The 21,726-nt window shown below is 40.0% G+C and overlaps 1 protein-coding gene across 2 annotated transcripts in view; it reads left to right on the top strand.

The window, feature by feature from the left end:
* The window catches only part of ENPP1 (ectonucleotide pyrophosphatase/phosphodiesterase 1), an 89,936-nt gene that overhangs the window by 43,353 nt on the left and 24,857 nt on the right, over positions 1 to 21,726 (top strand). Inside the window, exons 19-25 of one of the 2 annotated variants that reach the window (XM_082303258.1) lie at positions 472 to 523; positions 2,881 to 3,035; positions 4,314 to 4,449; positions 5,252 to 5,332; positions 5,990 to 6,122; positions 6,783 to 6,939; positions 7,743 to 9,381. In XM_082303258.1, coding sequence (XP_082159384.1) covers positions 472 to 523; positions 2,881 to 3,035; positions 4,314 to 4,449; positions 5,252 to 5,332; positions 5,990 to 6,122; positions 6,783 to 6,939; positions 7,743 to 7,910 — 882 coding nt within the window. In that variant the 3' untranslated portion in view covers positions 7,911 to 9,381. Of the gene's footprint in view, positions 1 to 471; positions 524 to 2,880; positions 3,036 to 4,313; positions 4,450 to 5,251; positions 5,333 to 5,989; positions 6,123 to 6,782; positions 6,940 to 7,742; positions 9,382 to 21,726 lie in introns of those variants that run through there. The other variant, XM_082303259.1, reaches the window with a different exon arrangement.

Genomic DNA, 21,726 nt, shown 5'->3' with positions numbered 1-21,726 from the left:
GTCTGTGTCGTATTCAAAGAGTGAAACTTTGCATTCTCCAGATGGTTTCACAGTCCCTTACTATTGGTTTCAAAATCAAGTCTTGCTTGGGGTTAGTGAGTGCTAGCCTGTATTTGCCTAATAATTTTTTGCAGATTGCTTGTTAAGTCACATTCATCTCTAAAAAGCCTGAAAAAACCCCACAGGAGCTTGATGGGGAAAGCATTCCGTTCTTACTTGCTTCATTTAATTATGTTGAAATTTCTCTTCTGTGAATGTTGTATTTGGGCTGTGGTTTTCAAGCCTGTAGATTTGCTTGTGGCAGAACCAATTTGTTTCTGCAAATTCCCTGTAGCTCTCCTCCAGTACGTGTCAGTGAGTTCTGTGTATGTGTAACTTGTGAGACAGAAGTTACATTTAAGTGTAGTACCATAATATAGACTCATAATATGCTTTGTAGAGTCTCACTGCTTTTCCTTTATAAAATTACAGGGCTTGCCAATAAGGGATTTTCATCAGCGTTTAAATCTTACTGAAACAGAAGGTAAGAACTTCAGATAATAATATAACATTAAAAAGCTAACAAAAAAAGAAAAAATAGTCATCAATCATTCTATATTTTTAAGCTTCTGAGCAACTCCCAAGTAAATTATATGAAAATTCTTTGAAATACTTGCTGAAACTATAGTCCGGCCTGGAGAATTTGTGGATGCCTCACCCCTGGAAGTGTTCAAGACCAGGTTGGATGGGGCTTTGAACAACCTGGTCTAGTGGAAGATGTCCCTGCTCTTGACAGGGTGGTTGCACTAGATAGTCTTTATGGTCTCTTCCAGCCCATACTGTTTCATGATTCCAATGTTTTTGAATACAGTCCTCCTGAACCATTTGTTCTCAAATGAATGTGTGTCCTTATACAAGTGTCTTTATGGCATATGTGTTATCTGTCACTTTTGACTTTCTAGTACTGAAGTAATGAGCATTCCAGAATGGGAAGCAAAATTGATGCATGGGGAAGTACCCAATAAGAAATCAATGCAAATAATGATATCCATAATGGCAGCATACTTTTAATGAGGCATAAGGAGTATTTTACACACTTGGTTTTTATGTGGTCTTGAGCTGTTACTTCTTTTACTTATGATTTATTTCCAATCATTGGACATACACATGCCATGTTTAAGCTGCAGTTTGCAAGGCTGTAGACTCGTAAAACAAAATAAACTATTTTGAGAATGAAACAGATAAAACAGCAAGTAAATAAGGAAAACTGTAAGTCAAAATGGAACATAGTCCTAGGTGCTAATGCCTTAAAAGATAATATCAAGAAGATTAGGCTGTCAGAAATAGGCTGATAGAGACCTTGCCTTGTGTGTGTTCATGAAGCCTTGGGTTTCTTATGCAAATAAACTGTATTTGGCAACACCCCACTGTAGCTCACTATTAAGAACTGGACATAAATGCCAGTTACTGGCAGGGTCCAGTACTTGCTGCTTATCCAGAACTAATTCAAGGCTTCTGTTGATTTGTGTAGTTTGTCCTGAAACAGAGTGGATAGAGTGTTCTTGAATTGTTTCCACTAATGACAGGTCATCATTTTAAAATGCGTCCCAGAACCCTTTCAAAGTATGTCTTTCAGTATTGTAATGCTCATGAGAGCAACAAAATCAAATCCAGTTCAAATGTGGTTTCCCCCAGGTGCACCAGGGGTTTTGCTGAAACAGACTCTGCTAACGATCTCTGACGGCTTTGCTTAGCCTGGCTTTGAAGAAACATGACAAGGCCAGGCACAATAACATATTTCAGTTCTCTTTTGTAGAAAAAGGAACTTAATGCTCTAAACCTACTTTTTTGAAGCAGTAGGATTTTGTCCTGAATTGTCAGTGAAACCTGGTATAGCACTGGTCTTAATAGCAGTAATTTCATTAGGAATTGTATTAATTAAGCATTAATTAGATATAAAAAGCATTGCACAGATGCAAGAATTCTAGTAACCAGCCTAGAAGTTCCTTAAGACTATATAAAGTTCATTAGTTAGTTCGGTTTGCATGTTCTCTCATTGATTGTCATAACTTGACAGTCTGTAAGAACAAAAAATTATAACTGCATTTTTAGTTTTATTAAAAAAACATGAATTGTTCTTCCCTCATGGGTGGAGAAATAGCTGTCATAATCTTGACATTTTTTTGTGCTGTGGTATTACTGTGGAAAAAACCCCTGCACATTCATTGCTCAATTTCTTTCCCCCTGTAGTACATTTGCATTAATATTTTATAATAATTTGCAGATGGTAGGGACCTATTTAATTGAAAATATACTTTGACACCTTCTTTATAATTCTAGTCATGTAATGATTGAATATACTTGAATTTTTAAAGGCAAAGTAGTGAGTCCTTGCACAGTTGAAAATCCAAATCTAATCTAGTACTTCACTGTATTATTTAAATCTCTGTATTTCTTAGTCTTTTAAATGCATTTTTACATTAGACTGTGTGGTTTCTACTGAAATAGTAATTTCAAATCACCAGAATTGGTTTGTCTCCCATCTAAATGTTACATAGAAGCAGATCCCCCATTTTCAAATTGAAATACAAAGTCAACAAAGACTTTAACTTTTCAACTTAAATTTATCTCCTGTTTTTAATGGCAAAAGGTTTTGGTTTAAATGTAGACTTAATTTGTGCAGTGTACATTTAAATGTTTGTTTTATACTGGCTTCATCACTTAATTTATTGCCTTAGCATAGAAACTGTACCTTTGGTATAATAATGAAATTTTTTTATCCCATTAATGTGACTTCTGTTTTATTTGGCAGTTGAAAATAAGGCAACCTTAGGTGTATAAAGAAGAAGCAGCTGACAACCAGTATTAATTGAAAAGTAATAAGCACTATTTCTGTTGCAGTAAAGAAGACAGAGGAACTTAATTTGCCCTACGGACGGCCCAGGGTTCTGCAGAAAGGACAAAATTACTGCCTCCTTTACCATTACCGCTACGTGAGCGGGTACAGCAGGGACTACAGGATGTCTCTGTGGAGTGCATACACTGTGGGCAAAGATGTAAGCATAAGAAGAAATATTAGAAGCAACCTTGGAAAGTAAAAATCTTGAGTGTCAGTTATTCCTGAAGACTTTTTATATCTGCTCATGATATGAAAGCCACCATGGTGGTGGAGTCCGTGGAGGTGTTCAGGAAAGGACTGGATTTGGCACTTAGTGCCATAGTCTAGTTGACAAGGTGATGATCAGCCAAAGGTTGGGCTCAATGATCTTAGGGGTCTTTTTCCAGCTGAAATGAGTCTGTGGTGTTATCTCCCAGGGAACTAAGTTGAACAACATAAGATATAAAGTGGAATTTTGTGTGAGGTTTGCTATGCTAATAAGGATTGGCTTTGACTCTTCCATTTCTCAGAGTGTGAAACAGTTTTTCCTCCAGATTGAGCAGATCCACCAGGAAGTGAGGATTCCATTGCCATTGGTATAGAAGCCCTAGGAGACTGCATAGGTCTGCTACAGCAGTCTGTCAGTATTGTCCTTAAAAACTAGCCTCAGTGTGGGTTTCATAGTCTTAAAGCAGTTTGTAATGTGGCAGGATGCTTTTGAAAAAGTAATCTCAGGACCATCTTGAGCTATTCATGCCCTCATATGATCCTTCTCTCCAAATATAATCCTGATTGGGAAAAAAAAAAAAAAAAAAAAGGTCAGTGAAAATAAATCAGGTCTTTGTGGTCCTAAATCCTATGCTTAAGATACACCTGTTCATGCAGAGCACTGATCTGATGAAGGAAAGTTTTTTCAAGTTGGCCTTTCCCATTCAGAAAAAATTTAGGAGCCAGATCATGCTTAAAAGGAATTAAGATAGTGGAGAATACTTTTAATCTGATTATCTGGGAATCATAGGTTTTAAATAATGACTGTTATAATTAAATTTACCTAAACTTTGGCAAGATTTGCTTGATCCTGAATATTTTGAGGTTAGTGACATGAAGCAACCAGTTACTGTAACAAGTGGCCCACACATCTATCTGTCAATTATGTGAGTCTGTCTATCAGTCAGTAAATCAGATTATCTTTAATGGGCACCTCTAGATTCAGTTTTAGAAGATGTTATAATTGGCTAAAATGTTTCAGTTCCATTCACTTTATTTCCAAGGTATATGAAGTAGATGGGAGGGCTTGTTTTCCACTGACAGAAGAGGAACAATTCTTGCATCTTAGTTAAACCCTTCACAATCTTAAAGGAAGATGCAGCTAAATATTTAAAGTTCTGCAGTCCCTCATACTGAGAGAATTATTGTAAGTCAGCATTCACAATGATACTTTCTTCTTGTTCAATAGGACAAATGGGTTTCTTCTACAGGAGCTGCCTCCAGCTGTTTACACAAAGATGCTCGTATTTCACAGAATTATAACCAGACCTGTTTGTTTTACAACAATCATCCTCGCCTAACTTACGGATTTCTTGCTCCTCCAGGTAAGTACTTTGCCTTCATTGTATAGCATATCTGATTTACATGATTTGTAATGTAGCAGGTGTAGTTTTTTAGGTGTTCTCGATAACCAATCAGAATGCGAAGCAGTAGCTGCTGAGTTGTTGCAGTTCACTTCAGCATATGAGAAAGGAAAACATTTTAGGTGCTTCAGGTATTTCAGCATCCAGTGGGTTGTCCAAGGTCACTTAGTACTTCCCAGAAGTTTTGAAACTTATCAGGTTTCTGAAGTGGCATCTCACAGAAGAAACTGGGAGGAACATGTAGACATTAAGTCCAGCAAACTGGTAAATTACAAATTCACTTTGTATACCTAGATAAATTGTTTGTGAACTGATGCTGACCTGATATGGAGGTATTTTATATTGACTCTACTGCACAGAATACCAAGTAGAAGGTTATTTAAATATCCATGTCAAATGTAGTTTGCACAGTTTCAACAGAATCCTGTCTTTAAGCCTACATTCTACAGTCATGGAAAGTTTGCCTGATACTCATGACTTTTATTTCTTTCCCCACAATTCAGAAGCCTGTTCTGATATTTTTAAATTTCATTAAATTTGCCAACTGTATATCTGACAAGTGTAATTGCTGCTGCTGCTACTAAGATTATTTATTTTAGATGGAATCCAGCATGTACTGAAGGCAGCACTTACACCCACATAGGTTTTGGAAAATAGAGTTAGGTCAGCTCCATCTCGATGTTATTACAATGATCACTAAAAGCATGAAAATGCAAGTTGAAAGTAACAAGTCCAAGTAATTAATTGCCCTTTTTGGTTTCAGATTTTATGACAGATGCAAAGAAACCTCACTATGATGCCTTGCTTACCAGCAACATTGTGCCAATGTATCCTGCATTTAAAGGTATTTTATTTGTATGCATATTTTATGTCCACAGTTGAATAGAAGAAAGACTGCTGGTTTTTACTTGCTTCCAAATCATGCAAATGACCCCTGGTTCCTGAGAGAGAGGGAACATGAGATGTTTGTCTGAGAGAGAATAAGTATGTACCTGGTGAAAAAGAGCAACAACTGTGATACTTCTTCTGGAAAAAAAGAGCTGTCCTGTTTTGTAATGGAATACTGTTCAATTCTTAATTGTAATTCAAAATATTTTATAAGTTAGATACTTTCCAGCTTATAGATGTGAGTGTACAAGCTAGCCAGGCCAGCTTGATAGTGGGGCAAGACACAGGCAGGCATGATCTTCTCTGGCCTTTCCTCCTCTAACCTCTCCATGGTTTGGTTTCCAAGGAAAGAAACCTGACGTCCCAAGGGAGTAGCATCACTATGCCTCAGTCAGGTTTGTGGTTAGGGTGACTGTGAGACCACAGTATCAGGACACACTGCAGTGAATGCTGCTGCCCAGCTGGATGCAGCCTTTAACAACAGCAAATGCCTGTAGAATTTGTTATTTTCCTAGCTTGTCATGTCTGTCTATACTCCACTGAATACTCTGCAGAGTTGTGTTAGCAGCTTCTATTGTGAAGGTTGTTTCCTGATTCCATTACTGTGTTTCAGTGTTATGGAACTACTTCCATCAACACCTGCTACCTGAATATGCTGCAGCCAGGAATGGTGTCAATATAGTCAGTGGTCCTGTGTTTGATTATGACTCCGATGGGCTCTATGATACCCCAGAAAAGTTGAAAAGGTGAGAACCTTTCACATTGTAATCCTTTGTTTCTTTCCTCCATTACTGGTCGGTTAGTAATTACTATCCTTGATCAGAAAGACAAGCAAATGGCCCTAAGCAGAAAAGTAGGTTAAGAAAGAAGTAACAAGCACAAAGAGAAAAATGCACCTTCAAAATGTGCCATCCTAAACCTGAAGGTGGAGTATAAGAGAAGCTGTTGCCTGTGGAATGATGCCCACCAGCCTGAAAACTTAGGACACTGCCATTGCCTCTAGGAGAGGACAAGGCAAGGGCTTATCCCGGGTGGCATGATTGATCATTCCTGAGCTGGCAGTGTTCCAATACAAGTTGTGGGTTGTACTAGTTAGCAAACTGGTTCAAGCTAGCAGACAGATGGTTTTTGGGACTCAGGCTGAACTCTTCATCCCCTCTGGAGTTTTACATATTTTTATGATAATGATAATAAATCAGTTTATTGTTATACCTCATCAAACTTGTTACTTAAATCAGCCTTCAAGCCAAACCTGATTTGCAAAAATAGTAATCTGGAATTTTCCTTCCAGACTTAAGCTTTCTTTGGACAAAATAGGTGAATTGCTAAAACCGAATATAGCTGAATGCTGTCATTTGATCTTTGTGCAAGTATGATTTGGTGGATGTAAATTTTTTGTATTTCAGATACCCTGGTAATTCAGAAGTTCCAGTTCCAACCCACTTCTTCATTGTGCTGACTAGCTGTAAAAATACTTCTGAAACTCCTCTGGAGTGTGAAGGGTCTCTAGATGCCTTGTCTTTTGTTGTACCTCACAGAGAAGACAACAGTGAAAGCTGTGCAGTAAGTAATCTGTTTGGTTCCCATAAACATCTGAAGTCAGGCTGGAGCTTGTTTTTTTGGATATCAGTGATTAACTAGTTAAAGCCTGTAAAAGTGGTGCAGTCTACATGATCATCTTGAGAGAGAAGACAATATTTTTGCAAATGGAATTATGTCAGAGTCTGTGAATATGATCAAATGGGAAAATAGATCTGTTCAAAGAGCAAAACTTAGAGCTAGCAGAGTGGAATCAGAGTATGCAGACCATCAATGTGATACATACACAGACTTCTATCCATTCAAAAGCTGAGGATGAAGAGCTTCTAAGAGGAGTCACCCACAACAAAAGGTCAGTGCTAAGGCCAAATGCATTCCCAGAAGGAAAAGACACAGGTGTTCCTGAAGAGCACTGGTTGCTTTTAGTTCAGGTACCTTGGAATTGTTGTGGGAATGCACATAGCTACGCTCCATACACACCAGAAAAAAAGGGAGGAAAGTGTATAGACCTATCCTGCAGCAAGGAATTAGAGTCAGGCACAGCTCTCAGAAATATTTTTATCATACAGATGATTGGTAGATGCTGGACCTAACTTGCCATTCCCCATTATTACCAGTTGGTGCAGCTACAGGTTTTGTATACTTGAGGAGGTAACAGCAAGTATTAAATTCAGACAAGCTTCTAACTGTGTATAATCCTGCACACTCCGTTACTGGTTTTTGTCTTTATAAAACACCAAATGTCTTTTTTAGTAGATTAAATACATCTCAGGGAAAAAAAAAAAGTTTTACAACCTGGTTTTTTTTTTCCTCCTCTGCCCCAATAGGATGGCAAGTCTGAGTCCATGTGGGTTGAAGAGAGAATGAAGTTTCATACGGCTCGGATCAGAGATATAGAATTACTTACTGGACTCAGCTTCTATCAAGACAGAAAACAGCCAATATCTGACATTTTACAGTTAAAAACATATTTACCAACTTTTGAGACAATCTGATTTTTCCTATGGAATGTTGTTATTGATTTCACAACTGATTTGTAAATAGACTTTTTTTAATTAACGAAAACTTTTTTTTTTAAAAAAAATAAGCTGGAACTTTTATTGAGAACTCTTGACCAAAATGCCAGTAGAGAGGAGAGTGGGTGCCATATTTGTATCTCAGGGACTCCTGATGGACTATACTTGTGACACAGGATGGCAGCTCCTGTCATTCCCACTTGGATGTGGTAGAACCATGTCCATTACTATGCTAACAGCATTTGGTCATCATAGTCTGAGACACGAACACAAATGTTATCTTTGATATGCACTGGAGAGGGAGAATTTTATAAAGTATGGTTTATGATCAGTATTCCACTTTAAAAATGCAGATAATTAGCAAATACAGTTCTGGGAAAGAACTACATTTTTGGTGACCGTTGAAATCTAAACAACAGCACTCTTCTCATTCCAGTTTCCCTTGAAGTGTGAATTAAAAAAACAATGCAGTGCTATGGTGCAAGAAGCTATACTGAGGTTAGTAGGACTGGTAACTAAAACTTCCCCCACATGGAAGAGACGCCTGGCTACAGGAGTTCCGTGGGCTGGGCAGCCTTGGTGTGTTGCTGCCCTCTGATGGCTCCAACACTGATGGAGAATTAGATGCACAGTTTGTATGTTGTTCACACATCCTCTGAATGGGTGGGTATAGGATGCATCAAGTCACCTGTAAATGAGAAGAAATTATTTTAGGAATATGTCTGAGCTCCCAGGAGTAATTATCTTCAAACTAAACTTAGATTTGATTAAAAGACTTTGCTTTATTGAAGTAAAGATGTGTTTCTCTGTTTGGTACATGTTTTTGTCAGCTGTGGTTTTGAAATCCCATTTTTGAATGCAGATGCTGTCAGAGATGCGAATTCTGAAGAAGCACGTAGTGACCTTTCTTGGAAGCTTTCAGGCTACACAAACAGCTGCTACAGGCACTCAGGAGTGGAGGAACTCCCTCCTTTTCCAGTACACATATTATCACCTTTGTAATTCTCCCACTCTCTAAAGCTGATGACCCAAAATTGGCTCTGTTATGTATAAAATTTGGCATAGTCAATTTCACATTTATGCTCTTCTCATTTAAAAAGGAGAAAATACATCACGCACAAGTATGTCAGAAGAATGAAGAGCCTGTAACTGAGCAGAGAGGCATTTGACCTTATAGCTTGGTTAGGGCATGTTGAAGGCTGGATCCAGAGCCTGCTGAAGTCAGAGGAAGCTTTTCCCATTAACTTCAGTTTGAGTGGGCTGAAATTCTGGGACCAATTTTTCTTTTAACCAAGTGTATTTTCTTGATCTTATGTTATGAGCATGATTTTTTTTTTTCTCAAGTAGTTTCACTGTGTGAAATCTAAATGTGTTGTAGCAACCTCACATTATGATAGGACTGTGACAGCATTATTCAGTGTAACTGCTTTGTAAAGTTGCCTGTGACAAATAAACCCATCAGAAGTACTATGTTGTTTGTGACCCTTTCTGTAGCAACTGTACCAACTGGTGCAGTTAGAGAGCACAATATTTTTGGGGGGGAGGGATAGGGATTGCTTCAGTCTCTGCTCTATGAACTGAAGATAATTTCTCCAACTGTAACATTAGTTACATTTATTGCTAGGAGAGGAAAGTAGGGAGAAAGATGGTCCAGGTGTTAATTTTTTATTTTTGTTATTTTTTACAACTAGTACTCTCTCCTGAATGCAAATAGATATGTTGACATCTTAAGGTGATGCCAGTTTCCATTAAGAGGCAGGGTCAGCCTAGCTCCGGGATACAAATGGAACCAGAGAGTCTTCAAGACTTCTGGTTTGATCTTTGGTTTTGGAATGGAAAGCAGTTGTGAAAGCTATTATGGTCATCAAGAGAGGGCAGGAGCTAAATCGGGTTTGGGATGTGGTTTTGCTAGAAATTGACAAGTCAAATTGACAATGAAGAGAGTTACTCTCATTTAATGTTAGCGTAAATATTTCTGCTGATTTAATTTCTTCTTTGATTTTTAAAGACATTTGTAATGGTGGTGTCAGAACATATGAATAAATGCTGATGCTAGTCCTGGTATCCAGTGGCTGCCAATACCCCAGGATGATAGATACTAGGTTGTCTTTTTGAAGCCTGATGGGCCCCAAGGAGCATCCTACAGCCACCATCAAACTCCATTCTGAAAAAACTCAACAGCTTTGTCCATCTGGAGGTAAAATGTTTTCTGTTTAAGCTGGTGTATGGTATCAGAGCTTGTCCTGGTCCATCCAGGACAGGGTTCACTTTTGCAGTAGCTAGGAGAGGCATGGCCAGGACCATGAGGTTATTCCATAGCACCTCACCCCACACAGAGGTAGAGGGAGGGAGGTTGGGTTCCTTCCTGCTGGCTGGTGGTGGGGAGCACTCATGTGTGAATCACTTGCCTGTCTTGTGCAGTCTGTTACTAATATTGTTGCTATTACTGTTTGTTTTCTTATCTCATTGCTGTTTCCAGTAAATTGTTCTTATCTCAACCTGCAATTTTTACCTTTTGTGCCTCTAATTCTCCTCTCCATCCTACCAGAGGGATGAAGGAATGGGGGAGTGAACCAGTGGCATGCGGTTTGGAGTGTTTCAGTGGGAACACTAAATTGGGGATACCATTCCTAAACCATGACAGAGTTCCACTAAGCATTTTCAGTAGGTGAATCTGAAAGGTGACAGGTGACATGGGTGTCAGCACTACTGAATATAACTGCTTCTTTGCTGTGTAGTGTGGCCTTCTTTCAAGTGAAAAAGGCAGAGGAAGAGCAGACTGCAGGTCATTGGTCTGGGTGTGTATGGCAGTGTCATGTGTCACAAGACAAGTGGAGTTGTGCCTTCAGAGGTATTCGGGTGGTATAGACTTATTTCACTGGTTGCTACTGTCAGTAACTGAGGTAATTTGCTTGATTGATATGTTAAGGGTTTCTTGCTCTTATTTACCTCAGGATCTACCATGTTTAAAGAAAATGAAGAAATATCTGTCTGTATTTCAGACAGGCCTGTTCTGGCAAATCTCTTCTCAACACATCCAGAATACACTAAACCACTGTGTCCAGCCCAGTGCACAACAGCCGTCTGCTAAAAGCACCTGCCAGTGGGTGGCCTGGGCTCCTGCCTTTCCTTAGTCTGAGGAGATTCAAAGTACAAAATTATCCCTTTAAATACAAGGTTATAAACCATACTCAGCAAGCTGGGAGGAGCTACCCTCCTGCTGCATGGGCGGGCATCCACTTTTCCAGGAAAATGAGACAAGAAGACAAAAAGGAATATAAAAGGAAGCCTCAATCTGTGACTCTGTGATTAGGATACTCATCTAGGAGCAAAGATCTCATTTCTGACCTCCCTTCTTTCGAAATCTACTGCAAAGCTCAGGCTTGTTGCTGAGGAGGTACCTGTGCCAGAATGAGTTGCCCAACCTACCACTCCAGAGTAGATGCTCAGGAATAAGAGCACTGTGAGGAACTTCTAGTGCTGCAGGGTCACAGGGCAGCTGCTGTAACTCTCTGTACCCACAGCAGCACCACTAATGAGTTTGGGAAACCAGTCCAGGGCTCATGGTGAGCTCTATATTCAGCGCTTTTACTGCTGGGCTGTGGTAAACTGTTTTTGCCCTTCTCAGGAGTTCAGGGCAGAGTCAGTATGAGTCCAACAACTTATTAAAACACAAGTTTCCAAATATTTGTGTTCATTTGCTAGCAGCAGCAGCAACATCTCCTGCTTACCCTTGCATACCTTGTGGCAGTGTCTGGGAGGTGTTAGAGCACTACGCTGAGGTGGCTTGTGTACCATGAGCAGTACATTACCACAGCTCAGGAACCTCTATATTACAGGAAACTAGTCCAGGTTTGGCATCCTGTGACTCAGACTCCCTGGAAAGGAGTTGAGTCCCTTGCTGAACCACTGTGAGTCACCACACCAGCCTCGAGCCTCGGGAAAGTCTGCTATGGAGACCACGGACAAACTTGGAATAATTATGGAAGCCTGGAAACAGATTTTAGAGGATACCATTGCAAATTATTGTATTCCTCCTCAGCCACAACATGTGTCAGATTTGTGTTGCCATTTACTGCATGTTTAGTTCTTTCTATTTTTAATTTACTGAAATAAAACAAAATACAGCGAAATGGAAGAATCTTGACTCACCCCAAATCTCCGGACTGATTTCCTGATCAGAAGACAGCAGAACTGACTTTTGGTCATGTCCATAAGGCACACAGGCATGGCTGACAGTCACAGAATCAGAATCATTCTGGTTGGAAAAGACCTCTAAGATACCGACTCCAGCTATTTACCCAGCAGTGCCAAGTCCACCATGAAACCACGTCACTAAGTGCCGCATCCACGCATCTTCTAAGTGCCTCCAAGAATTGTAGCCACTTCTCTGGGCAGCCTGTTCTGGTGCTTCACAAACCTTTTGGTGAGGAAATTTTTCTAATACCCAAACTAAAAATCCCCTGGTGAAACTTCGCACTGTTTCCTCTCATCTTTCACTTGTTAGTGGGGGGGGGGAAAGGCTGACCCCCACCTGGCTACAATCTTCTTTCAGGTAGTTGTAGAGAGTGATAAGATCACCCCTGAGCCTCGTTTTCTCCAGGTTAAACAACCCCAGCTCCCTTAGCCACTCCTCACAGGACTTGTGCTCCAGACAGTTTACCAGCTTCCTCACCCTTCTGTAAACTCACTCCTGCATCTTAATGTCCTTCATGTAGTGAGGGGCCCAGAATTGAACACAGGATTCAAGTTGTGGCCTCGTCAGTTCTGAGCACAGTGGCAATGATCCCGGGCCTGGTCCTGCTGGCCATGCCATTGCTGATACAGGCCAGGATGCCATTGGCCTTCTTGGCTACCTGAGCACAGCTGTCTCATGTTCAGCTGCTGTTGACCAGCACCCCTTGGACCTTTTCCACCAGGCATCTTCCCAGACACTCTGCCCTAAACCTGGAGGGTTACATGGGGTTGTTGTGACCCAGATGCCAGACTCAGCACTTCACTTTATTTAGCCTCATGCAATTGGCCTTGGCCCATCAATCCAGACTGTTCATATCCCTCTGCAGAACCTTCCTGTCCTACAGCACATCGACATTCCCACCTAACTCGGTGTCACCTGTGAACCGACTGAGGGTGTATTTGATCCCCTCAGGAAAGTTTTCAGTGAAGATGTTAAACAGGACTGATCCCAGTACTGAGTCTTGGGGAACACCATTCATGACAACCCACCAGCTGGATGTAAGTCCATTCACCACCATTCTCTGGACTCAGCCATCCACACACTTTTTTTTACCCAGAAAACTGTGCAACCACCCAAGCCATAAGCAGCCGATTTCTCCAGGAGAATGCCATGGGAAATGATGTCAGAGGCTTTACTAAAGTTCAGGTAGACAATGTCCACAACCTTTCATAAAAGGAGGTTGGTGAAGCAGGATCTGCCTTTCATAAGCCCATGCTGGCTGGGGTGATCCCTTGGCTGTCCTGTACATGCCGTATGATTGCACTCAAGATGATCAGCCGCATGACCTTCCCTGGCACCAAGGTCAGGCTGACAGGCATGTAGTTCCCCAGATCTCCTTCCAGCCTTTCTTATAGATGTGTATTAACTTCTCATCTAGTTGTTATGAGTCTGCATTTGTGACACTCTGACAAAGCCACACTTTTAGCACCAGCCTTGGTCTGAAACTTGACAGAGAATTTCTTTAGGTCTTTTCAAATGTCTCTTCTGGAGGCCTTACCTTTGCCATCCTGCATCTGTTCCAGAGCTTTGAATTTCTCTGTGGCAGAAAGTATGCTGCTTGAGGGCGATAATTAATTTTTAAATCTTGTGTCTTGGCTTCGAAGTCTTCTGCTGGCTGCAGAAGATGGCACCGTCCACTACAAAAATTAATTATGCTTTTTGTTACAGTCCTGTAACTAGGTCTAAAGCTGTATTTAGTCCCTTTACATGGAGAAGAAATGATGTGCACTTGATTCTGGTGTTCAAAATAAATTGTCTGTAGACGCATAGATACATTATACTTTGAACGGATAGTGAACACAGCTGCATTTGCTGGTGCTATCTGGCCCTCTTCTGGCCTGATCTGGAATAACGGGGAAATTACCTGTTTTGCTCAGTGTACATTTTCTAAGGAAACGTGGCCCCAGGATGGCAGAAATCCAGGCAAACCACCTGAAAATAATGGGCTCTCCCAGGCTTCTTATGAGGTACTTTCCATTTCTGTAATTACCTAACACACCTAGCAGAATTTTTAGAGATGAGAGCATGGGGAAGCCTTGAATTACTGAGGTGCAAAGAATCAAAATTCTGCAGAAGAAGGTTATGCTATTATTTCCTATCACCAAGGAAGTTTTTGTTTTCATACAAATTACTATATAGGCTGTTCATGAAACATGCCAGTGGAACTTTCTTGTACAAGGGAGCTAAAATCACTTAAAATGCACGTTGCCAACTCCCACTGCTGGCTTCAACAGAGTAGAAATGCAGTGTGATTCTGTATCAATCATTTAATTAGTTAATCCCAATTATTCTTATGATGTCTTGCAGAAATGGATGTCATCTTGGAGATTACACAGTATGAACCAGGTTGTGCATAGCTTCGTCTCAAAAAAAAAACAAACCCAAGAAGAGTAAAGCATAACCCCTGACTCCCTGCCCCCATATGCTGCAAGCTCAGAACATGTTGACATATGTTCAGATTCAGCACCAGATTTCATGTAGCTCCTTGACATGTAGCTTCTTTAAATACAGAAAGGGCAGAGATTCCCACAACATCCACAATTAATCCTTCACAATGATAATTTGCCAAAGAATCATCCACACCAAAATGAAGTTTCTGAAAGAGAAATATTTTTGTTATGAAAAACATGATGGTGAACCTGAAGTATTACAAGAAAAAGCCCTACATGAAAGAAAAAGCCATGTGGAATTTAGGATCAGAGTCCACAAAAATTACAGAGCTGTAGTTATTTCTGCAAGAGTGCAAATGCTGCATTACTAAAAGGGCATCAAAAAAGGGTGGTGCTCTGGGTGTTGGACGGAATAGGTCTATCAGTTGAGATCAAGCACACAGCTTCCTAAAAGAGAAAAAGCAACAACCAAAAGACTGTTTTGGCCTAAAGGACTTGGCTAAACATGTGACAAAGAAATAATTTCTACTGCTAATAAGAGAAATTTTGAGGACTTGGTCAATGGCAAACACTTTCCTAAGGCCTCATCTTTAAAAACAAAACTTGTATTGATTTTAGCCCTCTCCTTGGAAGTTTTTTTTTTTTTCAGAAACATAATATATAGCATATTCTGATGGTATAAGAGGTGACACTTCATGTAGATAATGATTTTGTTGGCGTGTGTGTATGATAAGAATTTCAAAGCCACCCTGAAAACAGCTACTCACAATGCAAAATGGCTGACTCACAATGCAAAATACATATATGGGGAATATAGTGCTCAAAAGAGAAGTTAACCTGAATATGTTCTTAGACCTGTTTGGCTGAGCCGCTACCTTTTACATAAAATAAGAGGCAGAAGGATTTCTATGTAAAGCAAACTGTGTAAGCAAATGTTTGCTCAACCTGGATTCTCAAACCAGGAATGTGAGAGCAGTATTTATGCAAAGGTTATGGGATGTGTCTCTTGGTAGGGATTTAGAAGCTGAAGAAATGGATCAGTTAGGACCAGGCTGATGGTGAGCACAAAGCTGGGCTATCCACAAGACTACCTCCTTTCCAAGAAGGGGGTGGCACTAGAAGATGGAAGACATTCTTTCTGACATCTGCCTGAGTGGTACTGATATCTCAAGGCCTCTGGGTCCTGTGCCAGACCTGAGATTCACTGAACATTTCCAGCCAGGTTAGTTAAACAAAGCATTGACAAAGGTCTGAAGAAGACCCCATGTTAAAAGTTGTTCACCTGGGGAAGGTGATCTGAGGAAATGTGTCTCTAAAAAGCCTTGGGTCTTTGCTCTTGCAGATGAGATGCAGAGTGCTGTTAAGGAGCAGAGTAAGGAAAGCAAATCTTGGGTGAATCTCTGGTTCTGAGTGACTAAGAATGGCCAGTCCATCATCGCTACTATTGAATAAAGTTGTTATTCAAATGAGTAGTAGAAAACTTATGAAGGAAGTACAAACACACAGCATTTCTTACCACTTTTTTTGAGTCTCAGTAGTGTAGCAGTCCACGTACTAGACCCTGCTCCACAATTTCATTGGGCAGTCGACAGCTGCAGCAGACACAATCCAGAGAACCAGGTACAGCAGCCCTCTGGCCCATTTGTATGTCCAAATCCATTTCACATTAATGGGTCTCAAGTAGAGAGCTTGATCAGAGTTTTTTTTACAGTAGGGTTTGGGTTAGAGCTAGAGAGCATCAGAGCCAAAGACCTATTTAGCAACCAAACCTACACAGAATGGATGTAACTCATTGTCTATGCATGTTGAAGAAAGGAGGGAATTTGTTCCTTTCAACAGTTTAACTCAAAAGCTTATTGCAACATAATTAATCAACTGTAAAAAAAGGAGGTGTAATTACATAAGATAATTTTATGGATTTCTGACAGATCCCCAAAGCCTACATGTGAATCTGTATCTGCCTAAGGAGGAGAAGCGAGTTCTGCTCGTCGTAAAACTTGGAGTGTTGATTAGTGTTTAAGAAACATGCAAGATAAAAAGTAAGACAATTAAAATATACTCTCCTTTAATATTGTCTTTAATAAATAAACCCCTCTTTCAGAGTATTTTTCCAGGTACCTTCTGGTGAAAACTATTGTGATGTATTGTGACTATTATGGTGATTTGTTCCTCCAGGGTGGGTGCCAAGCACTTTAGGGGTTTAATTTTCTGTATCTTTAATATCGATAGCAATGATGCAATGATATCGAAGTAAAGCATGGTGATCAGGGAGAACTGTGTAGCTGTTACTTTAATACACTTCGAGAAAATAAGAAAGATTTCCTATATTCCAAATAGTCTATGCTTAGTTCACATCATGCCTCGTAACAAAACAGCATGAATTGTTTCAAGTGAGTAATCAAACACCTTCCGCCAAAAAGAGCACAATGAACTTGTTTGGCTTCATACGGACGGAGGCAAAAGGCGGCTGCAGAGCAGCCACACGGTGTCAGCGTGATGCAGGGAAAGAGCCCGGCCTCATTCTTGTGGTCCGGCGTGAAGTCTGGCAGGGACCTTTGCCAACTGGAGCCCGACAGGGTCTTTGTAGTAATTTGGTGTTTCAGGAGTTGGTAGTCTGATACGGGTTTAAGTGGGGTATTAAGTGCTAGCTAGGATAAATACGAGAATATATTGCTGTACTTCCTACACTATCTATAACCAGCATAATCTACCAGAAATTATATGCTCCAAAATTGCCTCATCAATGAAGCCACTTTTATTTGAATGAACTCATAAAATAAAATTACAGACCAACTTTTGCCTCCTCCTTGTTTTGGAAAAGCAGACAGACAAAATACAGGTGGCCAGTGCTGCTTTATTTTCTGTCTAAAGGACAGGATGTTTTTGTGCAATCCTACTAGCCCACAACTTGTCCTGGTGTGGATGTACAGAGCAAAAAATTATTCAGAGATTGGTTTAATGAAGTCTAATAAATAATCTTAGAGAGATTTTAGGCTTAATTGTAAACTATTTGGAAGAAGAACCTGCTGCCTCTCGCAACCAGCAGTCACCATACAGCACAAAGAGATTTTATCATCCAGTTGCTTGTTTGTCTCTGATTTGTGTTGAGAGGGCCATTGTATATGTCTGTCTGTGGTTGTCAGCAAATACACGTTGTTTCTAAATTGTTTTATGATAAGGTCTGTGGAGAATGCCATGTAGAAGCCAAATAAAACATAACATAAATAGTCTCTAATTTGCTTTTCAACTGTATGAAATTAAAGCACTCTTAAGGACAGAAGTCTTGCTTTATTTCTGCATGTAGAAAGTCCACTATTTCTTCATACGAAAACCAAGTTTTTACCCAGATAGTCCTTGCACTCTTAAGGCTGGCTGTACTTCCAAGATTTGCCATACTCATTATATTCTTGCAGAAGTCAGAAAAGCCAGAACTAAAAATCCCCATTGCATACAGTTATCCAAAGGGTAACATGAGTATACTCACATTTGTAGAATAGAATATTGTCTAAGGTGACACATTTAGATTATAACTACATCTCCATGAGAATAGCTACATAATAAGCTACAGTGGGGATGTCTGCGTGCGCAAGTGCTTGCGTGTGTGTGTGAGCTCAGACCTCACAGAACATCCTTACTCAAGATGTATTCCGTGCTGACTAGTTCTAAGTCAGGCATCCTCTCGTGAAGTGGGATAACATTACCAATTCTTCTCTAGCAGCATTTCCTGGTGTCAGTAATCAAATGACTGTAAAATAAAATGGCACTTCTAGAGTGCTCTTTAGTACTCCTGTGGATCATAAGGATAAGCGGCAATGCTGTACCTTTAACACAGAAAGAAAAGCCAAAGGTTGCTTTTACTTGATATACCGATTCCAGGTGACTTCTCACAGGTATTAGCCATACTGGGATCCATTCAAAATCACTGGCTGGGGCATATTCTTATCTGTGCAGTTCTTTCCAAAGTGACTACTTATTGACTATGGAGCTGTGGCTGGAAGGATCAAGGGAAGGAAAGAAATATTTCATTTCTATGCTATCATATGAAAATCATTTGAGTCATGGGTGAAGAAAAAACCTGAGCAGATTCCCCCAGATGGGCAGCTACAGATAAAAGGTTGATGGGGAAACCCACTGAGAGACATTCCTGGCAGTTCCCAAGATAAGACGAGCTGGCTTTCTTCACTAACTCCTAACACATTAGATTTCAGAAGCTTGAGCAACTTACTGACCTTGGACTTTTTAACCTCACAACAAGCCTAGAATTAAAACAGTATATATAAATGGAAAAGGTCAAATATGACTTCTAACTTATTTCCATTGCTCTGCATGCTTGCTCTCTTGCATGTGTGGTGTTTGCGAGAATTAAGTCAAAACAAATGCTTTTTTCTACTGAGGTCAGTGAACTTTAACACTGACCTTCCTTAGGTTGGAAGAATTTGAAACATTGTGAGAACAGATATTGTCTCAGCAAGACAGTGTACTTTTATTCTCTGGCTTTACAGGATGTAATGGTCCTCAACTATTCTCATGCTTTTCATCAAATACGCATTTCTCTCTTGCTCTTGATTCATGGATAAGAAGGTGCAAACTTTGCACAGTAATATCTTTCTGTTTTGCTCTTGTTGCCTGGGAAGCTGAACCCCAGAGGTACAGTTACCTCTTTAGCTCATCTGTTTTCTCTCATTTTACATTCCTCTCCGCTTGCCAGCCTCTCCACCTGAGAATGAAGCTGTGTGAAGCACAGTATTACAGATGTCAGCTGCGCCATACCTGTTCTTGGGTCAGTGAATGGCTCAGTGCATGTGATGTAACCAAAGCCTGAGAGTTAGGGCAGAGTTAAGTTCCTTCAGAGCACAATATGCTAAATTAGAAAGCTCATGATGAGATGAACCTCATCAAAACACATTAAATGTCTTCTTCTTTGGTGAAGAGTAAAGTTTTGGGGTTTTTTAATTGCACAATTTAAAAATATGTAATTAAGAAAGCATACTTAATACCATATCACAGTGTATTAAGATTATATCCAATACCTTCCCAGGTGTTACATTGTCTAAAGTTTGAATAATAGTTCAGATCAATTTTGAATCCTTGTCCTTCACTTTCATTTACCAGATACACTGGCTTATCACTTCTCTAGTAGGTTGTACTAGGTTTTAATTTTAGCTGTTCACAGAATACTATCTTGTGCAGTTTGTGCTCCTGCAAGAGCTTATTGCCCAGCAAATGCCACAGGAACAGCCTGTGTCCTCCCAGGAGCCCTCCAAGGCACACAGCTCCATGCAGTTCCCCTAAAATTGTACAGCCTTAGGGTTTTGTATCACAGGTGGTCTAAACCAGTCTGACTGCAGTTACGTAAGTTAGCTAGGCTGACCTGAGTCCTGAAAACTGGCTGAAAAGCTGGTTCTTAGCATTCAGCTCAGGAGCAGGAAAACATATTTCCTAGCTGCTGAAAGCTGTTAAATACCTGCTTTTAATAGGTCTAATTTAAACCAACAAACATTTATTTGGATTGCGCATTTCTTTCAGTGGCTCAATTAATGGGGCTGACTAATGAATGGAGACACCACTGGATTGTATTAGCACTGCAGTACTATGTTAGCAACCTTTTGGTCCTGCTCAGGAGGCTGTAAAATGCTTTGTTCCTCACAACATAAACACCATTATACTACTATCAAGGCTGAATTTACTTACCACTAAGCAAACATAAATAGTCCCGCAATTGGCACTGCCCCAATAACAGACAGGAGCTGAGGAATGCTGCCACAATAAGCAGCCAGATGTTTCAGGGTGGGACATTTCAGAATGGGCCCAAATTCACTACGCTGGGGATGTGGGCTCGGACTAGCACAGAGAAGAGCTGAAAAAGCCAGGGCTGGCAGTAATAACTGCAAGCAGTTGTTCTCTGATGCAGCAGCAACCCTGAATCGTGCAGTGGAGATGGGACCTTAGTCATGCTTCTAAACTCTGTTCAAACACTAAATGTGTTAAAGGCTTTAATACAGTTTGGGAACAGGTTCCTTGAAGAAATTCCTGGTATTTCCTGGTTCCAGGCAGGCTGAAAAACACTGTGAGAATGTAATGGCTTTTGGTATGTCCATTTATGGACATGAATCAAAGGAACTGCAGGGAGGAAAAAAAGTGGAAAATGAGAGGAAAAATAAGTTAACTGAACTACTTCCTCTCTCAGATTCTTCTTGGGTTTTGGGCAAAGCCTTACACTGGTATTTCATCCCAAATTCTCCTTCCTAACTACTTCCATATGTAGGCATAGTATAACATCAGTTAAAGCCACATTTAAGCACTGTTTTTAAAGAACTTAGGTTTTTGGTGGTAGGATACAAAGTCAGAATGGTTGAATTATTATATGTTCAGGTAAGAGTATTACTGTTCCTTCTTACATTTAATGACCTTTTCAGTGTAATGAAATGAGGGCTTTCTTCAAGTGAGAGGTCTGAAAAAGCTATGCTACATGAAAAAAATACAACTGATCTAGTAAAGAGTATGCTATTTCCAGTGGTGTCCAAATGTCAGTTTTCTCAGCTGAGTCCCTGTCTTTGTGAGACAAACAACTGGATACTGTTCAAAGAATTATTTGTTCCTGTGTGGCTGCGGATCATTAAAAGTGGCTCATTTTTGAAGACTTTTAAAACTAGTGTCTTTTGGATGTGTCTTAGCTCTGAGGAATCTGACAAATTTCCATCTGGAGAGTAGAGCCTATTTCATATGAAAGGGCTATAATCCGTGTCTGTTGTTCACATCTGTATTGTGTTAGAAAGCTAAGCTGCAAATCCATGCAAAAGTGTTATGGTACAAAAATCTGAAATACGATGGCTTAGAACTGTTTCAAAGTATTTGATACTCTGGTCTCCAGCCACCTTGAATTCCTGTTTAATATTTAATTGAGTATCTTTTATTAAATCAGTATTGACTTAACAGTGATTCTTTACCAACTGTATTATTAATATGGCTGGAGATCCATTTTAAGGAGCTAGTAATTAGAATTAATAGACTTTCATATATGAATAAAATATTTTTAAAGTAGCAAACCTGAACAATAGGATTTTCTGAGGATGCAAACAACTAAAAGCAAACTTCCAAAGCAAGGTATTTTGGAAGGAATATGAACCACTGTTCTCTCCCATGTAAGTGACTTAGAACTTTTGAACTC

The sequence above is a fragment of the Coloeus monedula genome, assembly GCF_965178545.1.
Source record: "Coloeus monedula genome assembly, chromosome: 2".
NCBI classification, from domain to species: domain Eukaryota; kingdom Metazoa; phylum Chordata; class Aves; order Passeriformes; family Corvidae; genus Coloeus; species Coloeus monedula.
The sequence above is the reverse complement of the archived record's forward strand: the minus strand, read 5'-3'. Positions and strand labels throughout refer to the sequence as shown.